The following is a 27,680-nucleotide window of genomic DNA, read 5'->3' as shown; positions in this document are numbered from 1 at the left end:
TTAGGACTCAGAATTCTGCAAACACAGACAAGTGATGCACACTAAAGGATTTAGTGTAGGTAATCAAGAAAAAGCGACCCTGTTCTTCTTTTCGTCTTTGTTTTGGTTTTCAAGGGAGGGATGACTTGACTTATTTCTAATTACCTCCACTTGATATAAGGAGTACGTACCTGTCATCTCCCGACTGGCTCCCGTCTGGTCCCCATTTATTAGACCGTTACAGTACCGTTGAGATGGAGGGACGGAATACGGAGATGCAGAGTGTTGGATCGGCCTGAACTGTAACCAATACACATTGATCCCGCCGATATTTTGGGGATGATCAGCGTCACTAAGTAAATAAACAAACAAACCAGAGGAACAAAGAGATGTATTGCGACAGCCTAGTAAACGTCATGGTCAAGGGACATGGACAGTCTGTGTGGTGGCACAGCAACTAATTAGTTACGAGCTACCCTGCTGCTAGCTAACTTGAACATGGCACAAAACATCCAACACCGAAGACTGGGTGTTTCCATGAAGTTTTCAATTCTGTGACGCCCATAGCTTCTCTTCTCAAGACCCACGGGCCAACAATGAAACAACAGGCCTAATTCGAGTGCATGGGCTTTTAATTGGTTTCATGCAAAACGCATTCCAACCATGTTAATTATTGTAGATACCTACATCAAGGTATCAACAAGTCAGAGAAACCAACATTGTATTTGGGGTAACGTATTGAATGGTGTCATAAACTGTCCTGCACCTTCATGAGGTGGCAGTAATGCTTGGTATTCATCTAATCACTACCATTGACCTTAACCCTACTTATCTACCCTTTAACGCCTTGAAATGCATCATAGAACAGTCATTTCCTCAAGCGGTAATAGCGGTTGATGCAGACTGCCCTGGACCATTACCTGCACCATTTTGTGCAGCTTCCATAAAAGACGGGCGATACTTGGACAGATATTTGCCTGCTACAGGTCTTGCTTCCTCGACTAAATCCATTGCATTAGTAATCACGACAAGACAATCAATATTCATTATTGTTCGTAACTTACATTCGGTCCAAATATCTTGCACTGTGTCCAATGCAATCTCTTTTGCAGGTGGTCGCATCATGATCAAGTACAATAGACTTGTCAGAGCCAACTGGACAACACTAGGGTCTCGACACATGTGCTTCACCCGTGATAGTACGTTCTTGTTCAAATCAGGTATCTCGCTCAAGAAACGTGTCAGCACCTTGTCTTGGGGGTGAAGGTATGGCAGGAAGCCATCAATCAGCCGTAGACAGCACTTCTCGTAGTATAGGGGCCGGTCGCCACCCTTCTTCTGTTGTAGCTTATCGTTGTACCACTCCTCACAGAGCCAAGAGACCGCTACGTCGATATGTTTGCGGAAGTCCTCCATCACGTAAGAATACAGGACGTCGCGAATGTTACTGCTGAGGGAGTGGTGTGCTAATGAGCCGTCTTCATCCTTGATAGTCGTCTCTTCCAAACCAGCCACGGAGCGAGTCGCCAGTCGGGCCAGAATTGTCATCCATGAGTCCCTGTTGCCAGAGCTAGCTGCCAATCTGCTAAAGCCAGCCTTGCTCTTCTTTGCTGGTTCTTCCATAGTTTTCATCATTTCAATGACTCGGGTCACCGTACCGTTACCTGCTGTCAATGCCGCTTCTGGTGTCAGGGCACTGGGCTGGTGCAGGTGGAATGACTTTAATGCGAGGCCGTCGTCCAATAATGGTGATTCGTGAGTCGGCGAGCTATCCAGTTTGTTGAGGATCTGCTCTGTGTCCTCCGCTTGATAGAAGTCGGGTTCGTATTCATCGTCATCTTCTTCCACGCCCAGCGGGGCTGTGTTGGGGTTCAACTCAGGTGCTGGAGCACTGTTAAGGGCATCGAGGCGGCCACGGACGCCATCAACTGCCTGGGACAGTATCTGGGAATCAAGCCTCGCCAATGTTGTGACAGCAATCCTACTGACCAAGGGCGCGGGAACTTGCGAAACATCAAAGCTCTGAAGAGCACTGTTGCTGATCAGGGTGAAAATGTCGGCCAGACTATGCGGGCCTGGACCCAGCGGGGGTATCTGGACTTGCGCTTGAGACAGCCGTGGCCGTTTGGCCTCGTACTCATCTTGAGGTGGCGGTTCAAGAGGGCGCTTGTGTCCAGAATTATCAAAAATATCGGCCATGGTGCGCATCGTAAGTTCTACGCGCTGCTGTATTCTGGGAACCATAGGGTTGTGAGGATCTCGTTTTACAAGGTGAATCAACAGCATGCGAGTTGTCTTCTCCATCGACCTGATCATGACCCGGCTCTTTGGTGTAAGCGGGGAGTTGGCAAGCTTGAGGGGGTTGAAAGCTAGGAGGGCATTGATGATTCGATTTGATGTAGCTGGGCGCGCTCTTATGATGATGGACATGCAGTTCAAGGTCGCATCTACAATCAAAGCGTCACTGCAGTTTCATTAGAGGTTAGCTACATAGATATGGGGCAGTCGCGATCAACCATCTTACCTGCTTTCTTGCAGGGCACCCAGCATTCGGTCAAGGAGCCCCGATGCCTCGGCCTCTAAATTCCTAGGATCGAGGGACTGGTGGCCTTGTGGGACTTTATCCAGGGAGACATCAAGTGTACCACCATACTGATAGTTGCGTTAGCGACATCACGTAGAAAGTTTACAAAACCCATACTCTTAATTCGGAACCGGTGGTAGCAGTCTGCGCAAGAACCACACGTTGCGCAAACTTGATGCAGCAAATTCTCACAGTGGGACCAGCATTATCCCATATTCTCAAAACCCTCTGCTTGACAGTCACCATTCTTTCCCAAGTGATTGTGTCGTAACCGTTATTAATGCTGTATGATCATGTTAGTCTTGAAACCACATAATTCGGATACCAGTATCACCATACATCCATCGCATAGCCAAGGGATAAATACTGGCAACGCATTGAATCACATTGCGCAGGACTTGAGGGTCCTCTCGTTCATTCTCAAGAAGGGATTCCAATGTTGGTAAAACATAAGGCTGCATTGTCTCTTTCTCTCCATTCGGTAAAGCTGGCGTCGCGAAAGCTTCAGCGAGGAATTCAGCACCCCATCTCCGCAGCTCGAGTGGTGCGCTAGGTCCGATAATGGGTAATATTCCTTTGACGACACTGGGGTAGTATTTGACGTCTCCCAAAACCAGTTTTCGTGCATCGTCGAGCTGTCGAATCTGGTCCGACACAGAAAGTGTTGCTGCCATGGTGAATAATTATTGATTCTCGAATCGCGGGTCTAAGAATCGACGGGTGGTAAGCTCGGGAGCTCTAGAAAAGGGCGATGGAAATGTGTTGTCGTGGATGAAGTTTGCCAACTGCTTTTGGACCGTGGTCGCGCGACTATGCTGAGCTTTCTTGTATGCGGTTGAGCATGCTTCGCATCAAAAGCTCAAAATCGACATTCGCAATTAGCAGTATACTTCGTTTCGAATTACGCGTTGCTGCAGCGTTTAGCACTATTGTCGTCGTTACCAGCCTTTGTCTGCTTAAAATGTTACTGAAAGATTGGCGACGCGGAAAGAACATTAGACGTGGAAATGGTCCAGACCCTTGTAACTTTGAGCTCCACAGAGAACCTGGAACTAGGGGAGGTGCAGGTGGTGCAGTAGGCATGTAGACGTCACGGTAGCTGTGCTGGGCCGACGATTAGCCGCAAACATTCTTCCCACCTACGGAACAATCATTCGCCAGTAGGTCAGATATTGATAGTGAGACCATCTTTTGCTACACGCCAGCAATTGACAGTCAATTTATTCGGTCCACAGTTCAGTATCAAGCCAGTGAAGTCTATCACAGCCAAGACCTTCAAAATGGTTAAAAGGTGTGTTCATCCCGACACCAAAGCTCTCCATAGCGCAATGGACTGATCATGACTCCGATACAGCCCGCACTCAACTTACTATGATCCCCGCCTGCGACAGGGCGCTGCGCTCGTTCGAGCTCGAAGACCCTATCTTTTCAAGAATGCGGTCACTGGCCTTGGTCTCCTGGGTGTGGTTGGGAGCATCTGTACAGTCCCCTTCAACAAAATTACATTCGTCTACTAACGCATCTCAGATTGGTATACCCTCAACGCCGTTGGCCAAGACAATTTCGAAGATGTGAAGGTCCCCGATGCGCCCAAGCCCGCCGCTTCCAAGTAAAAGGCTATCTTGTGATTAGACTACGTGTACGATCAATACCAAGCGTTGGAATTTATGATATTTGCAAGTTATATGACAAGCAACAGGCAGGCGTCGCTACTCATGAAGCCTGTTGCGCAAAACGCCTACCAAAACTCCGATCGCCCTATGTGCAACATGCTCGCCAACTAGTCTGTGCAGTGCATATGAGTACATGGGGTCCTTGTACAATAACATTCTCAAACAGAGGGCACTGTCCGCTGTAAAGTCGATGCCTTTCCTCCGACCACTCTAGGTCAACAATAATGGTATTTGATTCAAGCGAGCGCAAGCTCTATTCGCCTCCCAAGTTCAAGCCAAAAAAGAAACAGGGTAAAAAAAAAGTAGATCGATCCATCAGTACCTGAACCGAGCATTTCCCAAGGGTATCACAAAAGTCCGAGTACAATAGCAATATGCTCCATCATGTTATCAACCAAGTCCCATCGACGGGGTATGTTCAACCATAAGTCTGTAAACGCCATCTATGTCGCCGCCGTCTTTACACTGCGACCGACGCCTGGAAGATTGCCCCCCTTCTTCACCTGGTATGCTGGGCTGGGCATGGTTCGCGTCAACTCTGGTGATTCTGACAATCGTGTTGAAAGTGATGGAGACTGCTGTGTGACTTGAGCAGTCGCATTCAACGTTGACTTGATATCGACAGGAGGAGGACCGTGTATCTGCTGCACACCACGGCTAGCCGCATCATCTGGTCGCCCCTCTCCTGGAGCAGTGGTAGGATACATCTTGTGAATTAGATGATTTGGATTAGCCCATGGGGTCTCCCGGAGAAATTGTTCGCCTGCCGGGCCGAGGCGGTCGAATGGTTGAGAATAATATTCTTCACGTCGTTGACTTGTTGGCTTGTGTCGCGACCGTTTTGCTCGCTTGTGATGGTCAGCTCAGCAGGCTCGTAGAGCTTTCGCCGACGTCGACTTACCTCAATAGCAGCTAAGTCGTCCTCAAGCTCTAACGGTGTCGCTCCAGTCATTTCAGGGCCAGCAGGGAATCCTTCGTATTTCGCGATAGTGGCCAGGGCAGAGACCTCGGTATTATATGCAATAGCGTTTCGAACTCGCTGCGCAGGGTCCTTGGGATAAAGAAGGCCGCAGTCTTGCAAGCTGTGCGCGCTTCGTCTCGCGGTTTGGATGTCGTACCATTCTTGATTAAGAGACTCCAGGGTCCTTTCTCTCTTTTCCCGGACCGCTTGGTAATATTGGCCCCATACCTGGGCACGCTGTGCTACAGACCGGTTTTCATGGGCTTTGATGCGGTACCCGTGTTCGTTGTGAATTTCACGCAGCTTTTGCTCCAACCTATCATCTAAACACTGCTTCATGTTGAGATACTCAGGGTGTGTTGGCACATCTGCGAGGAGAGACTGCTCTTCTTCTTCAAGCCTTTGCAACCGGTCCTTGTAGAGCCTGGAAAGATGTTAGCATGTACAAGCTTATTTGCTGTCCCACATACCTGTCGCGAAAGACACCAAACATTTCTTCAATAACTGTCCAGTCCTTGAACGCAGCGTGTTTACGCTCCACTATAGTTGGGTGAGCGATATGATCCAAAGAATGGGCAATTGTCTTCTTACGTTCTTCGTCGTGCGCAGTCACCGAGTCAACCTCTTCGTCAGCGTCTGGATCGATGTCTTCGCCCGGATTATCGACGTCTGTCCCTCTACCGCTGTCACGCGCACCATCATGACTTCCGCTATCAGTGTCGAGATCCGGATCAGCAGCAGCCGCCGCCTTTCGCTTGGACCCACGCGTGTTCTTCTTGGCTACACGTGATATGCGTTCTGTCAGATCGGTTTCACGACTGGCAGGCTTTTTTCGTGGAGATACATCGATATCTTCAACGGGCGTGTGTGTGCCACTGCTCCCATTCGCAGGTGTGGCCGTATCTTCGTGGAGGTCGGTTTCTTCGAGATTCTGTATGGCATCTGCGTCATGCGCATTCACTGAACTTGTCCGCTTTCTAAGCGGCTGTTCTGTTTCTGATGGCTCGGCGGCAGGCGTGCGCTTTCGCTTGCGCTCTTGGCTGTCACTTTTATGTCCTTCTTCCAACTCTTCGTCATGACTCGTCGCAAGTTTTGTCGGAGAGTCCCCGCCGACTGTGGGCGAGCCCGTCGAGGCATCATCGTCATCAATGGCAGATTCGTCATCGTCGAGGTTGTGTAGGTTGGCAGTTCTGCGTAGTTTGCTGGGTGTGTGTTCGTAGACCTGACCCTCATTAAACTGGTCTACTACGACGTCTCTTTGTCTCTGATGCCGAGGGGTATCGTAGAGCCTCTCAGTCTCAGCTTCTGTGATGTTGCCATCAGAGGGAACGTCAGAGTTGGCGTCGGAAAGGACGCTGTCAGAGTCAGAAGCGGCTTGGGGTTTCTTTCTAGGGCTTCGCCTAAGGCTCTCTTCTTCGTCGTGGTCTAAATGCATATGCTCGATCTCATCGTCGTTGTCATCTTTAGTGTCAACCTCGCTGAGGGGGCTGGAGACGTTGCTATCCTCATGGTCGGCAACTCCAAGCGCCGGGGAGGAGAGAGGCGGAGGGGCCGAGGCAGAAGCAGCCATCGCTGCAAGGGAACGCGATTATGTGTTATGGGTCGACCGAGGGAGAAGATGATATGTTTGCTTGATCTGTTGAGTAGACCGGGAAGCTTTGGTCGGTCGGAAGGTCGTGGAAACGCGCCCGTGGTGAAGAGTGAGGGACGGTCAACGGACAATCGAAGACAAAGTATCTTGTCGAATTGAGTTGAAGGGGTGAAGGCGAGCTAGAAAAGAAGTGATTGAGTTGATCTTTGTGCAGCATGGAAAATACAAAAGATAGAAGTACTTGAGAAAGCTAAAGATTCCTCGTACTGACAGTTTGTGGTGTTGAGTGGAGGGGATACTGAGGAAGAGAGGAATGGGTACGGTGCCGGTTTGCGCTGGCTGCCCTGGTGTCTGCTTCTGCCTCTACTGTTCTGGACTACCCGGCCTTTGGGCGGGCTTCCACCAAAGCGGGTGCTGAGAATGACGGGCCCGCCTGTTGCAAAAAGGCGGTCGTTGACGGCAGAAGCGCTCATGGCGCTGCCTCGGGTCCACTGTCAAGGCCATGAGACCTTATCCATTGGTTTATGGCTGCTGAGCCAATGGCGACAACCAAGGAAATCTGTAGGTGGGGCCGCCCGACTGAACTCTGGACTTTTTTCTGACTGCCCATGTCTTTTTCCTGTCGCAGAGCCAAAGATTGTACCAGAGTCAACAGCTTTGCCGATTCCGTCCAAACACAAAATTTGACACAATGGCGAAAGGGTGAGTACATTCGCGATCTTTACTCTTGTAAGATAACCAAATGAAACTGACTCCAACCAGTTCAAAAGGTCTAAGAGCCTCTTCTAAGGCAGTAGACCCCACCCTTGATGCTCTTTTTGCATCCAGTGTAAGTATTGCGACGCATTTTCTGGCCAATTCAATGCTCATCCTTCCTAGGCTGGCCCTGTCCAAGCTCCCGCCAAGTCAAAATACTCGACCCTGTTAGACCAAAAGGTTCGAGAACCTGCCAAGCCCAAAGTGCAGCTTGAGGAAGACGACGAGGTTCTTTCCGAGATCAGCGAGGAACTAAGCTTCGAAGAAGATGGCCCTTCTGATGAGGACGAGGACGAAGATGAGCAAGAGGAAGAAAGCGGAGACGAACAAGAGGAGGAGGAGAGTGAGGGTGCAGACGAGCCCATGAAGGATGCGCCGGTCGAGCTTGACGACATCATTGATGCGACAGAAGACAAGTCAAACAAGGAGCGAAAACGAAAGCGCAAGAAGGACAATGACGATCTGGAGGGCAAATACCTTGACAAAATGGCTGCAGAGGAAGAGGCTGAGCGTGCCGGTAAACGACAGAAGAACGACGCTCTGACCAAGACTGACAAAAAGACGACTGCCGATGAGGAAGATGCTGGTAACGAAAGCGATATTCCTGTCCATGAGACACTCGCCAAGGACAGCAAAGCATCGGACTTGGACAAGGCGGCCCGAACAGTTTTCCTCGCCAATGTGTCCACCGAAGCAATCAGCTCCAAGTCCGCCAAGAAGACGTTGATGGCTCATCTCTCATCCGTCTTGGAAAAGGATGCCACTCCTCCGCAAACCATCGAGTCACTGCGCTTCCGTTCTGTTGCGTTTGCTGGCGGCTCTCTGCCCAAGCGCGCAGCTTATATCACAAAGAGCTTGATGGATTCCACAACCAAATCAGCCAACGCATACGTCGTGTACTCGACCACCGCGGCAGCCCGTGCGGCCGCCACAAAGCTCAACGGTACCCAAGTGCTCGACCGTCATCTCAGAGTTGACAGTGTTGCTCACCCCAGTCCCACTGATCATCGCCGATGTGTGTTTGTTGGTAACCTGGGATTCGTTGATGACGAGACTGTCTTGAACACCAACGCCGAGGGAGAAACTACAGAGAAGAAGAGAAACAAGATCCCCTCTGATATTGAGGAAGGTCTTTGGCGAACTTTCAGCACTCAGGGCAAGGTGGAGAATGTCCGGGTTGTTCGGGATTCCAAGACTCGTGTAGGCAAGGGTTTTGCCTATGTTCAGTTTTATGTAAGTCCACGATTTCATCACTCACTATTGAGGAGTCAAACCGCTAACCTCACTCGGTAGGACGGCAACGACGTTGAGGCTGCCCTACTCCTTGATGGCAAGAAGTTCCCTCCCATGTTGCCACGTAAGTTGCGAGTAACTCGTGCCAAGGATCCTCGCAAGACAATTCTCGCCCAAGAGCGAGCAAGGGGCAAGTACATTGTAAACAACGGTGGCCCCAAGAGTACAAAATACAAGCACAAGGCCACACCTGAGGAGCAGTCCATGGCCGGCCGCACAAGCAAGCTTCTTGGCCGTTCGGCCGCCGTGCAGCAACGCCACAAGAAGCGCCCCTCAGCACATGGTGAGAGCCAGGAGGCTGAGAAGCCGGTCCCAGAGATTAAGGGCCCAGAGCAGTTTGTTTTCGAGGGTCGCCGTGCTTCAGCAAGAGATGGCTTACCCAAGGAACTCAAGCAGAAACAAAAGGGCAAGGGTAAGGGTAAGAAGTCGGGCAAACCTCAGAACCATGGCTCAAAGAGAGCGGCCGAGTGGAAGAAGAAGAACTGATTAATTTTGACGAGCGCTGCATAAGTTGTTGAGGCTGATAGAAGATATGGGAGTGAGGCGTATGGGCTATTTTTTCTAGTGAGAGTAGTAGAGCAGGAGGGTTGGTTGATAAACGTTAGGTCTCCACGCCCGGAAAAGTTACGAGTGATTTTTTGCCTTGACTGGCCTTGTCTCTACCGCTTAAAAAGAGATGGGGGTAACTCATTTGATTCATGATAGAAAATGGTTCATGTAGTTGCACAAACATAATTCATTTACTTGGATATAGCCGAACTACTTCATTTCTTATCAAATGCTGCTGATTTACTAATTTAAATATGTTCTAACTACGATTATGTCAACTGATTGCACACATCTGTCATTTCATTGCTTACATGTAAGACAATTAACATACCATATCGACACATTTACAACGTTAGTACATATGTTTTCTACTTTGTTTGAATGAGAAAGGATATATCATCAATTTTTCGTGCCTGCTTTGCAAATAAATGCGCCAAATTTGCATCGAGGGATAGTCTCATCTATTAGGACCTGACTCCAACATACAAGACCATTTACTAACGGGGTACCCTGAGCCATTGGCGCGTTGGCGGCCAGCACACGCTTTACCCCCCATATGTGTGCCGCCCAAAAAATCGGGAATCTTAAACAACTTCCTCCACAACTCTTGTCTGTATGCTTCGCGGGCGTGAGCCCTGTCCGAGCTATCGCTAAAACATGCCATCAAAGAAGTCGAAAGAGATTACACAATGTCACATTATGCGACTGTCTAGTACTCGAGTTCCTCCTCGGGCTCGAAGGAGTCGGCAGCAACCTCTTCATAATCCTTCTCCAGAGCAGCGAGATCCTCTCGGGCCTCAGTGAACTCTCCTTCCTCCATACCCTCACCAACGTACCAGTGGACGAAGGCACGCTTGCTGTGCATGAGGTCGAACTTGTAGTCAAGACGCGACCAGGCCTCAGCGATGGCGGTGGTGTTGGAAAGCATGGAGACGGATCGCTTGACGGGAGCAAGACCACCAGCCTCAGCAGGGGCAGGGACAGCCATGGGCTTCTGGTAGTTGATTCCGAGCTTGAAACCAGTGGGGCACCACTCAACAAGGTTGAATGAGGCCTTGGCTTTGAGGGAAGCGATGGCGGCGTTGCAGTCGCGAGGAACAACATCACCGCGGTACAGAAGAGCGACAGCCATGTACTTGCCGTTTCGAGGGTCACAGACGACCATCTGGTTGTTGGGCTCAAAGCCTAAACAAGGTTAGTATCGGTAACGGGCCGGTAATCATGCGCATAACTTACACTGGAAGGTAAGCTCCTGAACCTTGAAGCTCTCGTGCTCGCTCTTGTTGGCAGAAATAACAGGAGCGTAGCTGATGAGAGGGTAGTGGATTCGGGGGTAGGGGACCAGGTTGGTCTGGAACTCGTTGAGATCGACGTTGAGGGCACCGTCGAATCGGAGAGACGAGGTGATGGAGCTGACAACCTGGGCGATGAGACGGTTCAGGTGCTCGTATGAGGGTCGAGGAATATCGAGGTTGCGACGGCAGATATCGTAGACAGCCTCGTTATCAACAAGGAAAGTACAGTCGGAGTTCTCAATGGTGCTGTGAGTAGACAGGACAGCATTGTAAGGCTCAACAACGGCAGTCGATGTTCGGGGAGCAGGGTAGACAGCGAACTCGAGCTTGGACTTCTTGCCGTACTCGGTGGAGAGACGCTCGAGGAGGAGAGCACCGAAACCAGAACCGGTACCACCACCGAAAGAGTGGAAGATCAGGAAACCCTGAAGAGACTGGCAGTTATCTGGATTGTGAATTAGCTGCTGGACAATATCAATTGTACAATACCAAGACTCACCGGCGACACGACGGATGCGGTCCATGACCTCGTCAGCCTTCTCCTTGCCGATGGTGTAGTGACCACGAGCATAGTTGTTGGCGGCATCCTCCTTTCCACTGACCAACAGCTCGGGGTGGAAAAGGTTGCGGTATTCGCCTGTTCGGATCTCATCGATAGGCGAGGGGTCGAGATCGACGAACAGAGATCGAGGAACATACTTTCCGCTGTTGGTCTCGGTAAAGAAGGTCTCGAAAGAACCAGGGTCACCAATATCGGGAGCGTTGGGGTCAGGTCGACCGTCGGGGCCGAGACCGTGCTCGAGAAGGTAGCTATTCAGAACGCCGGTCAGCTTAATTCGACAGCAGAGAAGAAGACAACGTACAGCTCCCAAGCAGAGTTACCGAGCTGGGTACCGGCCTGACCCAGGTGGAGGTGAAGAATCTGGACAACAAAAAATCAGCATCGCGAGCTCAAATGAAGCCGCCACAGCTTAGACAGCTCAGGACACCAAGTGGAACATACCCCCAACGCCTCTCGAGCAGAGCAAAACCAGAGCAGCAAGATGCAATTGGGAAGCAATGTAGAGCAGCGCGGGGGGTTAAGGTTCGCGACGGAACTTGAAAAAACATACCTCGCCCTTCATCTTGTATAAATGAAGCTTAAAAAGCTAAGACGAGAGTTTGAAGTTTGGGGGGAAGAAGTATGGGGAGAGAAATAACTACGCGCGCAGCGCTTGAAGGGGTAAGGGGAAGAAGGGGCCTGAGGTGGTGATGGTTTTCGGGGTGGGTGGTTTGGAGGTTCCCAAATCTGTGGGTGCCGCCGTGCCACTGGACATTCAATTGGTGGCGGGGTTCGTCAACATGGGAACTGAACCAAACACAAAAAAGCTATCAGAAAGATACAAGTGATGCAGGCGAATTTTGGCCTACGAGCCGAGTACCTGAGATGCCTCTCACCGCCAATTGACAGGGAACAGCCTGGGGACCCCTGCTCGATAGTGGAAGAACTGCACTTGCAAGGGGCACTCTAGCACACTTCAGGTGGGATCTGTTCACTCAGGTCGGAATGCAAGCTGTACATACGGATACCAGCTTAGTAGCTTGATATGGAGCTTGAGTGCTACATATCAGGGAACACTTATCACAATCCTACCAAATTGCATTCATCTAGGTCGAGTTTTACCAAGGTACTCTGAATAGTAGATAGGTGCTGATACTAACACTCTCCGGCAGCCGAGATAGCTACTAGGCTGCAGCTACTTTGTTAGCCATGCACTAACTTGGTGTTCCATTGAACAACAAATCAGACATTTGTTAGTTTGCTTTGACAATTGGGTTCCAGACAAGTGATCACTCTCCTGCTTGCTCCATGGATGGTTCTCACAATAGGTAAGTAGTTGGTTAATCTCTCTGCCTAGTAGGTAGCGCTGGACGTAACATAGGGTTTTACCAATCTATCACCAAAAGGGCAATGAGTGAAATGATAGTCTACTATGCACCTATGTAACCAACCATTCTATCACGTTTTTTTAACAATATGTCTCCTTTAACTAGACTCTGGGCCTGCCTTTACCTAGTCGTAGATACTATGTCTTGGGCGCTTTGTTACTCGGACGTCTATAGCGATTTCGCATTAGACTTCGAGGGATACCCATATCAACTCGGACGTCTATGAAGATCGTTGATCTACCATCCCTGCCATCATCGAGACTCCGTGCGCTGTTCGGGAATAAGATATCCAGTATCCGTAGAATTTCCCAATTGGCTTGCTTTAATTCTGTTGCCTGGATATACGGATGCCTGGTGTATCAGTTGCACAGGCAGACAGATCAAGGTAGTAAACATTCTCCAATCTTTGGTTAGAGAATCTTGATTATGATGTTTAACTGTTTCAGACTACAGCCCTACAGAACATTACAGGTTGCAATGATGTTCTATATCTAGATACCTAAAAGTAAGAGCCTGAGATGGTAATGTTTCCTTGTGTATCACTGCCGCCGTACTCCGAAAACCTGAGAGATGTCCCCTCCTGTAAAATTATTTGTATAAAGAAAAAAGCTCAGCAATTGCTAGAGCTGTGCAAAGTGGTATCATAGGTATAGTAGGCCGTTTCCCGTCCAAGTCGTGATCTTTCGCTATCTTTTCTTTCCCGCCCTTGACCATTCGCACTTGAGTTTTGAGTTTAGTTGTTTCGGTTGTCTGTTTGGTTCTGTATATCAGCCTGTTCTAGCTGTTGCAGACGACGCTGAATTGCTTCCTTCTGAATCTGTAGCGCTCGGATCTCCTCGTCTCGCGTCGTTGTATCCTCGCTTAGACGACTATCGTTCTCTGTCATACTGTTCGAGTCTGTAGCCGCATACGCAGGTGGAGGAGGCTCTGTATTTCCGCGACCCCTGTTTCGTTGATCGGCAGCAGCGTAGAAGTCATCGCCTGCCGCTGAAGAACTATGGCGCATGTTGCCCACTGCATTAAGCTCGTGTGGTTTTCTCTTTTCTGTCCGGGCTCGCTCTCGATGAATGAGCCAGAAGGCTACTCCTCCAACAGCTAGCAGTACAAAAATTGCAACGCCAACACCAATGCCAATTCGCTCGCCCAAAGACAGAGTGTCGTTATGGTGGTCAACGCCTGGAATATCGTCCTCGTCTTTGAGTCCTAGAGCATCCTTGTCTCTATCCTTGAAAAGGGCCCGGATAGTGTAGACAGCAATCGTTGCGCTGTATAAAGTAGTGGCGGATTCGGAATGGGCATCGTAGGTCTGCGCTGTTTGGTTGAAAGTGTAAGGGACAGCTATCACGGAAGAAGTCGATCGTTTACACAGGCTGCCTTCCAAAGTATAATGCCTAGCAAAATTAGAACGAGAGCTCATGATGCATTGGTTCTGGCAACTTACGATGAGCAGCAGATGGCTGTAGTCGTCTCGTCGTCCCGGTTTGCGCTAGGTTCGATACGTAGAGTTACAGTAGTCCATCCATGCGGACAAGTACCCGGACTATAAACACCCGTAAGGCCATTCTCGAACATAGCATCCGGATAACACGATAGTGACTTTGCTCCAGCAATCGGCTGAAGGTCTAGCATGGCCTCGAGACCTCCCATCCCAGACATTGACAAGTGGTTTGCGTCATAAGTCCATGTACAATCGGGAGGGCCAGTCCAGGGAGTTGTCATGGGTGGAAACGTCCAGTCGCTGGCGAGGTCGTCATCATCGGTTGGCTTTGGTTCGATTACAAGTGTTGTCGGGTGAGGTGTAGGTTTGGACAGAGACATGGCCGATGAAGGCGCGGCGGATGGCATGGGTGAAGACCCAGATACCGTGGACTCATCATCCTCAGTTGACGAAGACATGTCGTCCGTCTGTTACAACTATGTTTGCAAACTCGCGAGTAGCTCGAGTACTAAGGCCGACTCGACCGCAAGCCGCACCACCAGTGCTTCGCTTGCCGTCAACTCGGCAATTCAGGGACAACCTTTAACGTCTTGTCCATCCAAACATACAACCACTATTATTGGCGAGCAAAAAGATATATGTTGAACTTGAGTTGACGCGTAAAACAGGATCGGAAATGCGACTCGACTATAGTGAAGGCGTTGTCAATGTAAAAGACGGCGTCTGTAATGGTACTCGAAGGCCATTCGGTCGAGCGTCTGTCTAGAAAGGGAATGAGGTGATGGGGATATATAGCAAGCAGAAAGACAAGACAAGTAGAGGTGACAAATGAACGAAAAGAAAGGAAAGCTACCCAAGAAATGACGAGAGTCAGCCAAGCAAACAGCAGCACAGGTCCATCCATACCATGCCAGCGAGCGAGCGAGAAGTACGGGTACAGTAGCGTTGGTGTTCCCCCTTCTGAGGTCTTTGAAGGCTTGGCGAAATCTTATCACGGGTGGGTGCCGAGAAATGCCAAGGCCCGAATACATCAAACCTCTGTCCACGTTGACCGCTGAGAGTCTGGGCATTTTACCCTTCTTCTTGTCTGGTCGGTAGTTCTCTCTAGCTACAGCATAGCCAAGAGTAGTCGTTCCTCTGAACTGACCGACATGGGCCGTCATAAGACAAAAAAGACAAGGCCATGACTGTCAATGCGGCCAATATGCCCAGCAAGCGGCGCGAGCCAATGCCCATGACAGTGGGCACATCCAGCCAAAGCCGAGCCTTCTGGCCCCAGTGCCACGGTCTTGGCTGATGAGTATCGGATTTCTGGGCTCTGACGCGGGAAATGAGGGCCGCCTATTATTGTGCCGAACACGCCGGCTTGGAAGTCTTGGGTAGTCTTGGAATCCTGCACGCGAAGTCATGACATAAAGTACCGGTCCAATTCTGTGAAATTGTTAAAAAGGCAGCAGATTCCGTCTTGGCCACGAATCACCAGTCAGGTTCTTTTTCTCCCTCCGTCTTATTCCCACCCAAAACTTACTTTTGTATCATTCAAGCCAAGAAGAGATTGACTGATTCCTTCAAACCCGAGTCAAACAAAGTCAATGCACATTCAATGCCCAGTAAACTTGAAGCTCTTGGCGTACCACTGCCAATGTAGGACGAAGCAGACAAATATGTGACAATGTACGATATTGACAATCGCCATGTGGGAGAAGATGAAGCAAGTGGTTGGGCTTCTCGCTTCTTTGTCCCAATCAACACTGAACTTGATGTTCGGAAAGAGATGCAAAGGGGAAGAGGTTGTCGGAAGCGCGGTTGGTTGCTGTTGGGACATGTCATGGTCAGTGACGGGCACGCTCTGCCGATAAGGTTACAGTAGCACACGCCAGTGGGCACTTTATATGGTTAGACACTTGAAGATCCGGCATTGTAGTCTTGATCAATGTCTTTCGGCAATTGATGCTGTTTATCTGAACGATTTTAAACTACAGCGTGAACGAGTTCTTTGAGAGCAGTAATTGAAAACCCAAACAGCTGTTGTCTCGACTCTATAGTGTCTCAACACTCGTGCCCGGGAATCCAATTTGCAATTATCGTGAAATGTTTCCAGTTGGAGTATTTTGTAAGACGTCTATCTAGCAACACACTATCAATTTTCAAAAATAAACAGCAGAAATTTGGATTAAAAGCCTTGTGAACACCATACTGAGTACTAAGCTACCAGGTACCTAGTAAGCACTCTTCTCCAAGCTCAGCGTCATGACTAGCAGAAAGCCCGGCTATCGGCACACTTCTAGTCACCTTATAGAGAGTCATCTTGTAAGTATAAAATAGACATTAATAAACAACAAACTATAATAAAATGTAGATATTTGCGCAAGTAAACTGATTAAGAGTTGGTGTGTCAGAAGAACTAACCACTGAAAGCATAAGAGACGAAATTAGTAGACCAGTTTATGCCACATAGACTATACTTCTTATGCTATTTATTTTTGTAGTCTAAAGGTCAACTTTTCTGCTACCCACAGCCACATTCCCACTAAATCTCGGAGCCACGGCCCTTCCCTCTCCGGCCTCTCCCTGTGGCACAGTTAAGGGCATGTTAACCCTACCGAGTTCAAAATCGTGCCCACCTAAGCGATTCAACCACCGCCTTCAAAGTCGACTCCATCCCGGCCCATCCATATTCGCTCTCCGACCAGCGAATTTCAATCAACACAACACCGCGACAATGGCTGACGAATACGTACGTGTGAACCCTCGATATATTCCCTTCCCAACCCCTTTGAAAACCACCCCCATGAGCAGAGAAAAAGAACGACACCTCGACACCCGCCCGCGAAAAGAAAGCAAAAAAAAGAATGATGATGGATCGATCACAAATGGGAAACACGATGAAGAGAAGAGAGTGACTAACCTGTATCCTTGGATAGGACGCCGAGCAGGCTGCCGAGCTCAAGAGAAAGAGAGCGTTCCGAAAGTTCTCCTACCGAGGAATCGACCTTGACCAGTATGTTGCTGCCAAACGAACCCCGCGCCTCGATGATGGAAGATGAAATTACGAGGACGCAATCCGAGCGAACAAACCCATGCTGATGTGTTACTTCTTTCCTCTCCACAGGCTCCTCGACCTCTCCTCCGACCAGCTTCGCGATGTTGTCCACGCTCGTGCCCGCCGCAGGATCAACCGTGGTCTGAAGCGCCGCCCCATGGGTCTCATCAAGAAGCTTCGCAAGGCCAAGCAGGAGGCTCAACCTAACGAGAAGCCCGACCTCGTCAAGACCCACCTCCGAGACATGATTGTCGTCCCCGAGATGATCGGTAGCGTCATCGGCATCTACTCCGGCAAGGAGTTCAACCAGGTCGAGATCAAGCCTGAGATGGTTGGTCACTACTTGGCTGAGTTCTCTATCTCATAGTACGTGGCTTCCCGTTTGACCATACTCCTCATGACTGACCCCTTTACAGCAAGCCCGTCAAGCACGGTAGACCCGGTATCGGTGCCACGCACTCTTCTCGTTTCATTCCCCTCAAGTAAGAAGGTTGCGGTCTTGGGTGGTTTCTGCATTCACGGACATTTTGGGCGAAAAGGACTGGTTCTGGTAGATGGATTGTTAAAACATCTATCAAAATTACTGATGACAATGGGTACCATGATAGTACAATAAAGGAGCATTGTCCGCTTGATGACTACCTTCAACTATCGCTCATGTTTGAAAAAGATATGGTGACGCTCCTGAGCCCTGGTGGCTCCCTGATGTGAATGCCTCGCCCAACCACACTCGTAGACATTCATCCGTATGATGTCACTCCTCGCGGTTTCTGCGTAGCCATCTGCTAAGCTTGTTCTTCGATCTTTCGAGGAATGATGTCTTTTTCGGTCCGTTCTCCTTGGTACAAACTGCACAACCATAGGACAGATTTTTCTTGCCATAATGGATGAATATCTCCTCGCCTGCCTTGACGGGTCTATTCAGAGTTACGCTGATGCAATTGGGCTGCTGGTTATCAACACACCAAGATGCTTGGGCGCATTTGCCACAAGCATGGTTGATATAACAGGCTGTTCTGTAAAAACAACACCTTCTGCCTTCTGGATCCTTGAAGCCGTATTCCTTCCTGAAATTCTCGAGGATTCTAACAAGATCCCTATCGATACTCATGCTCGACAACACCCTTTCAGTCGGTATTGCTCGCAGGGTTCTAAACATCTGTTTCAGTTGGTCGCGCTTGCGATGAGACAAAGTGTTCCACTTTGGTTGCAACGAAAGAGGATGTCCGGAAAGTACTGGTTCCTCTTCATGAATGATCTTGTAGCCTCTTGGTAGTTCTCGAGTTGCGAACAAGCCATAACCGCGGCCGATGAGCGTTGGGCGAATTTCAATGTCATTGAGACCTTCCTGCGCTGCTGGAACTTCCTCTTGATACGGCTGGGGAGGCAGAGGAGGCGAGGAAGGAAACCGAAAGTGACGTATCCGATTTAATGCAATTTTTAGGGCTGCCCGCGCCTTTGCTCTACGTCCTTGTGCCGTTGTAGCTAATGCGTCTCTTGAATCTCCCTCTGCCATTACTTCCTATGCCGTCGGGGGCTGCGGATGAGGCACATCTGAATTTGACGTCTTGTGTGAGCGTAGAGACAATCGCCAGGGGGCACGATCTGTTGAAAGAGTCAGTGCCGCAAACCGAAGTTGGAAATGTGTTACCTCTGAACCGCATGCATAGATAGGCCCGGGTACGCCTCGCAGTCCTTTCACGTTGTTCTTTTATCATCTTGGCACGGTAAGAATTGTGTGTAGAATATCTGTGGATGTAAAAGTATTGTATGATAGCGAGTGTCGTAAAAGAATGACGTGTTTCAAATGATTGTTGGAATAAGATGGATAATGTTGCGACTATGAAGGAGGAAAACCATTAGCTCTAGGAGCGGGAAATATATATCCATTAGGGGACAGCATTCCCAAAACGAGAAGGAGTGGTGCAGGTTAGAACAGTAAACACTTCGGCAAGCACAGTTTACTGAATTGAGCAGGTGCACTTGGTAACTCAATGAAAAATGAATTCAAGAATCGATTCACGTCTAGTATACATCCCTTATTCCTGCTTCTGTGCCAGCTTGGCTGCTTTTCGCTCCTCCTCCTTGAGGTGCTGTTGTCGGTAGTGCTCAACAACGTAGTCCATATTGGCAAGATGACCAGCAATGTGGTTTCGGCTAGCATATGAGGAGATTGCCCTGTTCTTCTGATTAGCAATTGATCTTGCTGGGGCGTTGCTGCCGCCTTGAAAGGTTCCAGAATATTGGCAGGTGGGATGACGAACTCGGGATATGCAACATCGACAAATCGGTGCTTGTTGCCGCCGTTCTCGAAAAGGTTTCGGTCGTATGCAGCCTGCTCCATGGCCTTGGTATGAAGAGCGTTGATTTCCTCCCAGTCCTTGCTGCGCGAAGTATACTTGTTGATGAAGTTGAGAATTGAAGATTGCTCGCCCTCGGCGGGAACAAACTGGTAAATGAGAATGGAGCCGAAGAAACCGCTGACAGCGAGGAGAGATCCGGTCTGTATACTAGCATCAGTTTCTGTTTCTTTTATTTGACTTCACCCATCGGCCTTGTTGAGCGGCGCGATGCCGATGATGTAGTATGTTTTGACTCGACGTACGCTGAACGACTCGTTGACTTCGGCGGCCTTGTGGTGGGCGTGGGCATCAGAGGCGTAGGTTCGTGCTGTTCGCTGCAGCTGTCGAGCCACGAAGGCTGCCCTTTGTCGTGCGACGAACATGTTGGGCGAATTAGGCAGCGTTCAATTGAGCAATCGGTCGTGAGGGTCTCGTGAGAAGAAGCCGCACCCAAATCAACCAGGTGAGGTCGTCGCCAGTCCGCGGGTGTTTACGTAAGGCACTTGTGATTGTGGGCCAATTAGATAGCATATGTTTACCATTCATCTCTCCACCTGGAAGTTCACTTAAGAGCAGAGACAGGCAGGGTGTCAGGAAAATTGTCTAGTAGAACTATGGGAGACAGAATTAGTAGGTTACTTCATGCTTGACAGGTTTTTAGACTTCTTATTTTTACACTCTAAGTCCCAGGTGGCTATTTTTCTACTACCTACTGAGCAGGTTTGTGATAGAAGAATTGACTTCTAAGCTTTGGGCTGCAAGGATAAATAGTACAATTAATCCTCTTAATATGAACAATTAATCCTCTTAATATGAACTTGTTCAATAATTTGATTGTTTCATTCTTGCAAAAAAAGGTTCTGACTACCTGAAAATATAACGTAGGATTTCGGTTTTTACATATCATTGCTTCTGGGTCATTGCTGTTACGCTCACATCCCAGGTATTTAGATTCCCAGTGAGCCATCCATAGATAACATTGGATTTCAACCTTGAAAGATCATTCTAATAGTATTTCATACCTATTACGATACCGTGTTTTTAATGCACTGCCGCTCGTTCAGCCTGCGCAGAGAATCAAGGGAACGTTCATATTCTGCTAATACAATTTTGTGCTGCGGTGGTGGCAGACGCATCAGTGTAAGGTGTGAAACGCACTCAAGCTCGATTAAGAGGGATGATATGACACCATGACCCATTAGATTTGACTGTTCCAGTCGAAATAATACCAAAAATTAGCTAGAGGGTCACTTATATTTTTCTTTCAATACACGAAAGGAATACTGGTTATCAACGTCTTGATTATGAGGCTTGGATCATGTCCACTGACTGATCACTGCTTACCCGGGAGTGCGTCCTTCTGCAGCTCTGCCAACTATAACAACCTGGAACATATCTAGCTCCCATAAACAGCATAGTAATACAAGAGATCCCTATCCGAGAGAAAAGGATATTAGTCTCGATGTTTTTGATGATGTACCTGAGTAGATCTATTCCCAGTGGTTAACCACTGTAGCGGGTAACAGGAAAGACGGCTTCCTAGCTATAGGATACAAAAATCAATGGCCTAACATCATACATATGTAAGTAACATAAGGTGACCTGCTAATTTCGTTCCTATGCCTCAAGCGGACAACTTTTCTAATACCAGATACCCTAAGGCCACTGACCAACGTTGATCACCAATGCATCACAATTACCAGCATCTCATTACGAAAACAGAAGCATGATGGTGGTCCTTTCCTTTGACAATAACAAAAGCTAATATGCAAGGAACTCGAATCGTTAGATGCCTTGTTTCCAGCAGAGTTTTTCGTCAGAAGTGGCTGAAGCTACTACAAGGTTCAGAAGATCAACGTGGCTAACCCAAACTGTACTGGATGCGCCTCATCGGGGCTTTTTGTAGCGACGGGACGGTGCAACATCCAGGGCAATTCGAGCCATTGCATCCGGAATGGCGTTGCCATGGTTTGTTTCGTGGAAAATAGAGAGTTCAGCGCTGACGAGTACTAAACCGCAACAGCCCAACAAAAGAGTTTATGCCACACGTAACCGGAGCTGCAGCACCTACTCAATGCAGAGTCCAACTCATGAGCTATAGAGGTATACACGCCTGGATCAGGAGGAGGTTATCGTGGACTTTCACGCCCTGAACTCTATGGAGCCAGCGAAGCACCCACAAGAACTTGGGATATCTCACCGTGCCCGCAGTGGAGGCCTTAAGCTTCCCCATCTGTCCAAATTAAGCTCGTTAATTCACATTGCGACCTCAGAGGGGACCAACCTCGGAAAGAAGTCTATGCAAAGGGCTGGTCTGGAACTCTGGAAGGATGACGAAGGAGGTAACGAAGATTGCGGCGCCTTGACCAAATGACATTCTGTTGCTTTGGCGTCATGCAGGACCAAATCACAGCAGAGTGCAGTATCGGAGATGACCAGTCTAACCAATATTTGATCCATACCGGTAAGGCTTGGTTCAGGTCGATGCTTTTCCTGATGACGGCTGGGGAAGCCTCTTGAGGTATCAACAGAGTGGACATCAGGTATAGCAATCAGCTGAGAGACATGCTCTTTTGTGAAACAGGATCGTGGTACGAATTACATGATGGGCGGCGATATTGGGCGGGTGATTTACGTCGCAATGAGAACATTATAGGTAAGCAGAAGCAGTGCTGATGGACTTTGGCCGAATGGCTAGAAGATTCATGTACAGACAAGACGAGACAGAGATACAAATATGCAGACCAAAAGGGACTTTCCCCTGTCCCACGTCGACTCTACATCATCCCGTGTGTTTGACAGGCAGCAAGGCACAAACATCCCGGCAGCAAACCACAGTGCTCAAGACGCCTTTTTCCTTGCATTACATAGCCATGATAAGACGGGCACTGTGCTGATATCGATCGTTATCTGTTCAAAGTTCATCATGATGAGCCATGACGCGGAAAAGCTTGATGGAGTTTCCCATGGTCAGGCCATTACTGATAAGAAGCATATGAATTTCCATGTGATATTGAGAAACAATGCACATAACACAGGTGGTATTCTGTTTCTGGTCTGGTTTGGTTATGCGCGCAAGAGGCAAAAACTCCAATTCCCATCGCGAAACAAAATGCCAAGGTTTAGAGAGCGCGCCAAGTTGAATTATCCATGTAAAGCCCCGCGACAAGAAACCCCAGGAATGGGTTGAAAAGAGGAGAAAGGATACGAACTGCCCAGTAGTTTCACGCCTTGTCTATCACAGTTTTTCTTCTTCTTCCTTTTGTCTCATCAAGTATTAATAAAGAAGGAGAAAGTAATGGAATAGCCGCTGATATCCTTTCGTCCATGTCCTCCCTTGTAAAAGTGCCTCACAGTGATTGCACATCCTTGCAGTAGTTTCAGAGCCAAGGTTACCTCGGTGGTCGTACTTTGGCAATCCATTAGTCAAAGCCCTGGAAGCCCCAGAGATTTTATTCTTTCTCAGGGTGTTCGCAGACGGTTCAATGCGGGGAAGCTCTTTTTTTTCTGGTCACGGATGCATCGTGTCTAGTGATTAATTGGGTAAAAGACGACACACGTTTTCAGAGAAAGCAAAAAGTCTCGGCTTTGATGGAACTTCATGTTGGCCAAGCTGACTATTTTTCTTCTATCTGAGCCACTCCCTTGTCAGCACAGTGTTTTTGAGGCCCGACCTCTTTTTCTATTCGGTTCTTGCTATCCATTTGTAGGCAGGTGTCTACATGCTTTGCTGCGCTGGCCCTTTATCAAACATCACACACCCATTCATTTACTCACTGATTCTCCATTGCAACGACTATTCTCTTGTTTGATAGGAGCAATTGGTTTGTGTTTCCCCAATTTGTTCCGAATATTTCCTTTGAATAAATAAAAAACGGTCATATGATGGCGTGCTGTAGTCACACACGCACATACACACACACTCTCTAACTACTACTCCCACAGACTGTGTCTCTCTCACACTTTCAGATTCATACTGTACACTCACTCATTCGCCGTCCGGATGCTAGCTACCTACCTACCTACCTACCTACCTGATCCTCTCCCTGTTTAAAGGAAAAGCCTAACTTTGTTATTTCTACCGGCTATCATCATCTACCACTCCCTCCCTACGCGCGTCATTAAACAGTCACTTGCCGTCTTTTAAACGCCAAAGATACATAATCTGACACGACATTTGCCAAAGGCTTAAAAGGGACCGAGAACCCCCTAAGAAGCTTGTCGATTTCTTCTTGTTTGTTTGGTTGGATAAACTCGATCACATTTTGGACATACATTTTATCTACATACCTCTTCCACCTATAACCTATCCATGCCTGAGATACGTCCAAGCCTCCCTCAGCAATATCAACAACTGCGCCCCGACCCGCTTACGTTGTCAATACACAGCGAGGCCTCATTACAATTGTTTTACAAAAGTCAATAACCAGGCTCTTGAACATTTCAGCACTCTTCTCTTTGGCTTCCAGGCTTCACTACTATACATATCACGTCCTACCCACCTCTTTACTATATCTCTCCAACACCTCCATACATCTACTCTATCACATATATCTATCCCTCTTATACTGTATAGCTCTATACCGTGCTACCCTCTCTTACACATTATCACTTTCATACCCTCGCACAAACTCACTGTACAACCACAACCTCTATCAATATGTGCCATACCGTAATTGCCCAGCGGATGTGCAAGGATTGCCGCCACAGCCTAGGCGAGACGGTCATCGATTTCACACGCTGTGCTCGTAAATGCTCGAGCCCTTTCTACTGCCTTACCCCTGAGCCTCAGATGGAGCTGTGTAACCTTTGTGTCACAACGTCGACACTGTCTACACCGGTACTCGCACAGCATGCTCTTGAGGACACAACCACTGCAGCGGCAGCAGCAGTAGCCGCCGCATCGGCCGGCACGAGACTTTACAATCACTCGATTGGAAAGACAGTGACCTATCCAGGACCTGGAGTAGTGCGCCACACTGCGGCCCACTAGAAGTTCGCGAGAAACCATGACGATATGGTTTACGATTATCGACATTAAGGGCGTCCATTTGTGTAAGATTTTGAAAGAGGGAAATTGAAACGACGAAACGAAATTTGACCAAAAAAAAGGTGTGTTTGGGAAACGACAGGTATGATACGGGCAACCGACAAAGGGTCAAGGGCGCATTCGGACAGCATTCATCAATGCTTTGCTTTTACTTTGCTTTACTTCATTTCATTTCATTTTCGTATCACTTTTCCATTCCATGTAGTGTCACTCAGACACGAAACCCCGGTGAGGACCACTCTACTGGAATGAGGGAACCACAGGCCTGGTCAATGGTACCAAGAACTGGGGGTCAGTAGGGTTCTTTTCTTTTCTTTCAAGATGACATACTTACAATCGTTGATAACAACAAATTGAACATATACCCGAAAAGAAAAGCAAAAAAGATAAACTGTGATAGGTAAATTCCCTCTGTAAAACCAGACCAATTCGCCTGATAAAACGCCCCGTTCTGTGGTTGAGCGGGCGGATGTCCGGCTGGTGTTCCGCTCCCGTCCCGCTAATTAAAGCACCTATCGAAAGCAAGATAGGCCACTAAGATAGGGCAAATCAAGTCAGCGACCCCAGACATTGTATGCATGTCCATACCTCAGCTCCAATTTCCCCGAGTACAGAGACAACTTCTCTTCACATCCAAGTCGCGCAAGCCCAGCTATATTTGGTGACCAAGATGCATGTATATGTGCGCCCCAAACACAATTTGAAACACTCGAATTAGCAGTGACGCTTGGTTTCCTTTCTTTTCTTTTCTCTTCTCTTCTCTTCTCTTAGCTGACCTAAAGAGACGCACACCGTGTAGCAGCTGCCACTACTTGTTCACTGACTGAATCACAAACAGTCACAATCTCACTCAACTACAACCATTCACAATTTTGCGATTCATTTCAACACAAGCCGCTGTTGCACCAAAGGAAGCAGCACATGGGCTATTGTCCTCATGACTCGGACAAGAAAGAACTTGGTTCAGGTAGCAAGGGGGGAGGTTACCTGAGATGTGAATTATTGCATTTCAGAGTCAAGTCAAGCCAGGTCAGGTCGAGAGTATGAACCAAATAAGATGGATGCATCCCCGTCCGCACCTACCCAGACAAACGATCGAGGTTGCCCGTCCTGCATCGTCAAGGACTTGCCCGATTGATTGACACACTCACCGGGGCGACAATTTAAAAAAAAAAGGCAGCGGCCACCCGAGGCTGCGGTTCACGGACCAGACCCGATTGCAGGTGTCATCCTTCCATGGGTACTCGCTCATCTTCATTCATCCATGCAAGCGCAAACGGAATTTTTTTTCTTCACAACTGCCTACCTCACAAGTCGCGACGCCTTCGCAACGCAACGTAAAGCTTGCGCCTTCTTCTTCTCTAACCTTTTGTGTCATCCCCTGGGTCCTTCTATCATTTGGGTTCCTGCCATCTATCCGTCCGGTCCATTGTTTAAACTCATTCTTCAAGCCTCTCGCCATGGCTTCAGAAAAGTTAGCACATACATCGCTTCCGGTGACATCTTCGTCGAGACCAAAACCATCACTACACTGTGAACATATCTACCGGAATCATTCCCCGAATTCATCAGTTACCCACTCATCAGCTATCAATCCAACCACTACCAACCCAGCAGCTATCATGGGTTCATTATACACACCTATCTCCTACGCCAATAAATATGAATGGAGCCTGCCTAACAATGTCCGTCGCCTATACATCGATGGCATTGACGAGCTCGTGGGTCTCGTGCCAGAGCATTTCGCTCAAACCATGAAATGGCACCCCAAGTTCTTCTCTCTCCCACCTCCTGCTTTCGAAGGCTGCTCTCATCGCATAATACTTATTCGTACCGATTTCCTACCGTTCGAGGGTGGTCTACCTCTTAACTGCGGAGATCTTGTAAAATGCTGCGAGCTTGCTCTCGAAAAGCTCGCCCTCGACAATGGAGACTTTCCCTCATTGGCCAACTGGGAAGCCACCAGTTGTGACGGGCGAGAATTTTCGCCAGTGCACATGTTTACCCATGGTTTACGAGCTATGCGCATTCCAACGCCCCTGAGAGGGTTTCTCGGGATACTGACGGTTGGGGTACACCTCAACGTCTACAGCAGAGACCGTACGACCAACGAGTACCGCATCTGGGTCGCAAAACGCGCCGTTGGTCGCAAGTACAGCTACTCCGGGATGCTGGACCAGATCGTTGCGGGAGGCGTGGATGTGGAAGACCGAATCAGGCACTGGATGGCTCCGTTGAAGACACTGACTCGTGAGGCTAAGGAGGAGACGGGCCTCGAAGTCGAGCAGAATCAAAATGTGTTTGCGCCTGGCACTGACACAGAGCCAAGGAGAGAAATTGGCAGGGTTGTCAGAGCTTCATGGGTCAGTTTTTTCGACAGAAAAGATCGAAATGCAGGCGAACACGACGAAGGTCAGCTTGAACCTGGTGTTAGAATCATATATGACCTCGAACTCATGAACGACTTTTGTCCACAAGAAAACGAGGATAGCATCGAGAAGATCATGCCTATGGATGTGTCGCAGGTGAAGGAGAGCCTGTTGGTGGATGGCAAATGGAAGCCAAACTGCGGGCTTGTGATGCTGGACTTCTTGGTGCGCCACCGGCTTGCTGATGTGCAAAACGATAGTCATTTCACCTCTATCATGAGAGACTTGCGTCCAGACTTACCCTTTAAATTTGCAGATCGATGGAACGAGTGCAGAATGGGGCGGTAGCATTATCGCATTGGTTGTATGTAGGTATACAGGTGGCAGAAACTCGGTCTTGGGACGCAGAACGTAAATCGCCAAAGAGTCTGAAATAACTAATTCTCTTATCTCTTATCTCATTCCCATTCCCGTCTCATCTTTCTCTTTCTTGTCATCAAAATGTGTAACTTGCAGCAAATGAAGCCGCAAGCTCGGAAATTCAACGATAATGCAACAGTGGTCTTTTTTTTTAATACCCTGAGGACTGGCAATGAGATGCACAACGGTTGGGAAGATGGGTCAGAAATCGACAACCGCGAGAGAAGAGCTATAGTTAGGAATAAGATCTTACTTGATGCACGAGACATGAGTGAAGAAGTTGCCTCTGAGGTTTTTCTCATGGCGCTGCTTTGTACATTGTGTAGTGATAGAACGTCTGGTGGTAGGGTTGGTAAAGCATCTCAATGATAAGAATTATTGCCTGCTCGCTCGCTTGTTTGTGTGGTC

General features: G+C 48.6%; 12 protein-coding genes across 12 annotated transcripts; 5 read left to right on the top strand and 7 right to left on the bottom strand.

The window, feature by feature from the left end:
• Positions 1–855: 855 nt before the first annotated feature.
• On the bottom strand, positions 856–3,237 carry FPOAC1_000421 (uncharacterized protein; the record flags this gene model as incomplete). Its single annotated transcript, XM_044845036.1, has 5 exons — positions 856–980; positions 1,044–2,443; positions 2,504–2,631; positions 2,681–2,846; positions 2,903–3,237. The coding sequence occupies 5 exons, from the start codon at positions 3,235–3,237 to the stop codon at positions 856–858; spliced, it is 2,154 nt and encodes a 717-aa protein (XP_044710952.1).
• A 606-nt stretch (positions 3,238–3,843) lies between these two features.
• On the top strand, positions 3,844–4,176 carry FPOAC1_000420 (uncharacterized protein; the record flags this gene model as incomplete). Its single annotated transcript, XM_044845035.1, has 3 exons — positions 3,844–3,854; positions 3,918–4,042; positions 4,091–4,176. The coding sequence occupies 3 exons, from the start codon at positions 3,844–3,846 to the stop codon at positions 4,174–4,176; spliced, it is 222 nt and encodes a 73-aa protein (XP_044710951.1).
• A 503-nt stretch (positions 4,177–4,679) lies between these two features.
• FPOAC1_000419 (uncharacterized protein) lies at positions 4,680–6,767 on the bottom strand (the record flags this gene model as incomplete). The annotated part of the gene is made up of 4 exons (XM_044845034.1): positions 4,680–5,084; positions 5,138–5,621; positions 5,668–5,737; positions 5,789–6,767. 4 exons carry the CDS (start codon positions 6,765–6,767, stop codon positions 4,680–4,682), a joined length of 1,938 nt encoding a protein of 645 aa, XP_044710950.1.
• Positions 6,768–7,479: 712 nt separating this feature from the next.
• NOP12 (Nucleolar protein 12) lies at positions 7,480–9,323 on the top strand (the record flags this gene model as incomplete). Its single annotated transcript, XM_044845033.1, has 4 exons — positions 7,480–7,490; positions 7,551–7,617; positions 7,668–8,777; positions 8,838–9,323. 4 exons carry the CDS (start codon positions 7,480–7,482, stop codon positions 9,321–9,323), a joined length of 1,674 nt encoding a protein of 557 aa, XP_044710949.1.
• A 772-nt stretch (positions 9,324–10,095) lies between these two features.
• On the bottom strand, positions 10,096–11,805 carry TUB1_1 (alpha-tubulin; the record flags this gene model as incomplete). The annotated part of the gene is made up of 5 exons (XM_044845032.1): positions 10,096–10,571; positions 10,623–11,126; positions 11,181–11,491; positions 11,545–11,603; positions 11,794–11,805. The coding sequence occupies 5 exons, from the start codon at positions 11,803–11,805 to the stop codon at positions 10,096–10,098; spliced, it is 1,362 nt and encodes a 453-aa protein (XP_044710948.1).
• Positions 11,806–13,343: 1,538 nt separating this feature from the next.
• FPOAC1_000416 (uncharacterized protein) lies at positions 13,344–14,455 on the bottom strand (the record flags this gene model as incomplete). The annotated part of the gene is made up of 2 exons (XM_044845031.1): positions 13,344–14,001; positions 14,052–14,455. 2 exons carry the CDS (start codon positions 14,453–14,455, stop codon positions 13,344–13,346), a joined length of 1,062 nt encoding a protein of 353 aa, XP_044710947.1.
• A 2,315-nt stretch (positions 14,456–16,770) lies between these two features.
• RPS15 (ribosomal protein S15) lies at positions 16,771–17,577 on the top strand (the record flags this gene model as incomplete). Its single annotated transcript, XM_044845030.1, has 4 exons — positions 16,771–16,785; positions 16,973–17,049; positions 17,161–17,457; positions 17,508–17,577. 4 exons carry the CDS (start codon positions 16,771–16,773, stop codon positions 17,575–17,577), a joined length of 459 nt encoding a protein of 152 aa, XP_044710946.1.
• Positions 17,578–17,845: 268 nt separating this feature from the next.
• FPOAC1_000414 (uncharacterized protein) lies at positions 17,846–18,607 on the bottom strand (the record flags this gene model as incomplete). The annotated part of the gene is made up of 1 exon (XM_044845029.1): positions 17,846–18,607. One exon carries the CDS (start codon positions 18,605–18,607, stop codon positions 17,846–17,848), a length of 762 nt encoding a protein of 253 aa, XP_044710945.1.
• Positions 18,608–19,130: 523 nt separating this feature from the next.
• FPOAC1_000413 (uncharacterized protein) lies at positions 19,131–19,816 on the bottom strand (the record flags this gene model as incomplete). The annotated part of the gene is made up of 3 exons (XM_044845028.1): positions 19,131–19,269; positions 19,356–19,594; positions 19,697–19,816. The coding sequence occupies 3 exons, from the start codon at positions 19,814–19,816 to the stop codon at positions 19,131–19,133; spliced, it is 498 nt and encodes a 165-aa protein (XP_044710944.1).
• A 1,712-nt stretch (positions 19,817–21,528) lies between these two features.
• FPOAC1_000412 (uncharacterized protein) lies at positions 21,529–21,810 on the bottom strand (the record flags this gene model as incomplete). Its single annotated transcript, XM_044845027.1, has 2 exons — positions 21,529–21,666; positions 21,718–21,810. The coding sequence occupies 2 exons, from the start codon at positions 21,808–21,810 to the stop codon at positions 21,529–21,531; spliced, it is 231 nt and encodes a 76-aa protein (XP_044710943.1).
• A 2,283-nt stretch (positions 21,811–24,093) lies between these two features.
• FPOAC1_000411 (uncharacterized protein) lies at positions 24,094–24,426 on the top strand (the record flags this gene model as incomplete). Its single annotated transcript, XM_044845026.1, has 1 exon — positions 24,094–24,426. The coding sequence occupies one exon, from the start codon at positions 24,094–24,096 to the stop codon at positions 24,424–24,426; it is 333 nt and encodes a 110-aa protein (XP_044710942.1).
• Positions 24,427–26,105: 1,679 nt separating this feature from the next.
• FPOAC1_000410 (uncharacterized protein) lies at positions 26,106–27,200 on the top strand (the record flags this gene model as incomplete). Its single annotated transcript, XM_044845025.1, has 1 exon — positions 26,106–27,200. One exon carries the CDS (start codon positions 26,106–26,108, stop codon positions 27,198–27,200), a length of 1,095 nt encoding a protein of 364 aa, XP_044710941.1.
• Between the last annotated feature and the right edge of the window lie 480 nt (positions 27,201–27,680).

The sequence above is a fragment of the Fusarium poae genome, chromosome 1, assembly GCF_019609905.1.
Source record: "Fusarium poae strain DAOMC 252244 chromosome 1, whole genome shotgun sequence".
Lineage (NCBI taxonomy): Eukaryota > Fungi > Ascomycota > Sordariomycetes > Hypocreales > Nectriaceae > Fusarium > Fusarium poae.
Note: the sequence above shows the minus strand (reverse complement) of the source record. Positions and strands in the feature narration are given on the sequence as shown.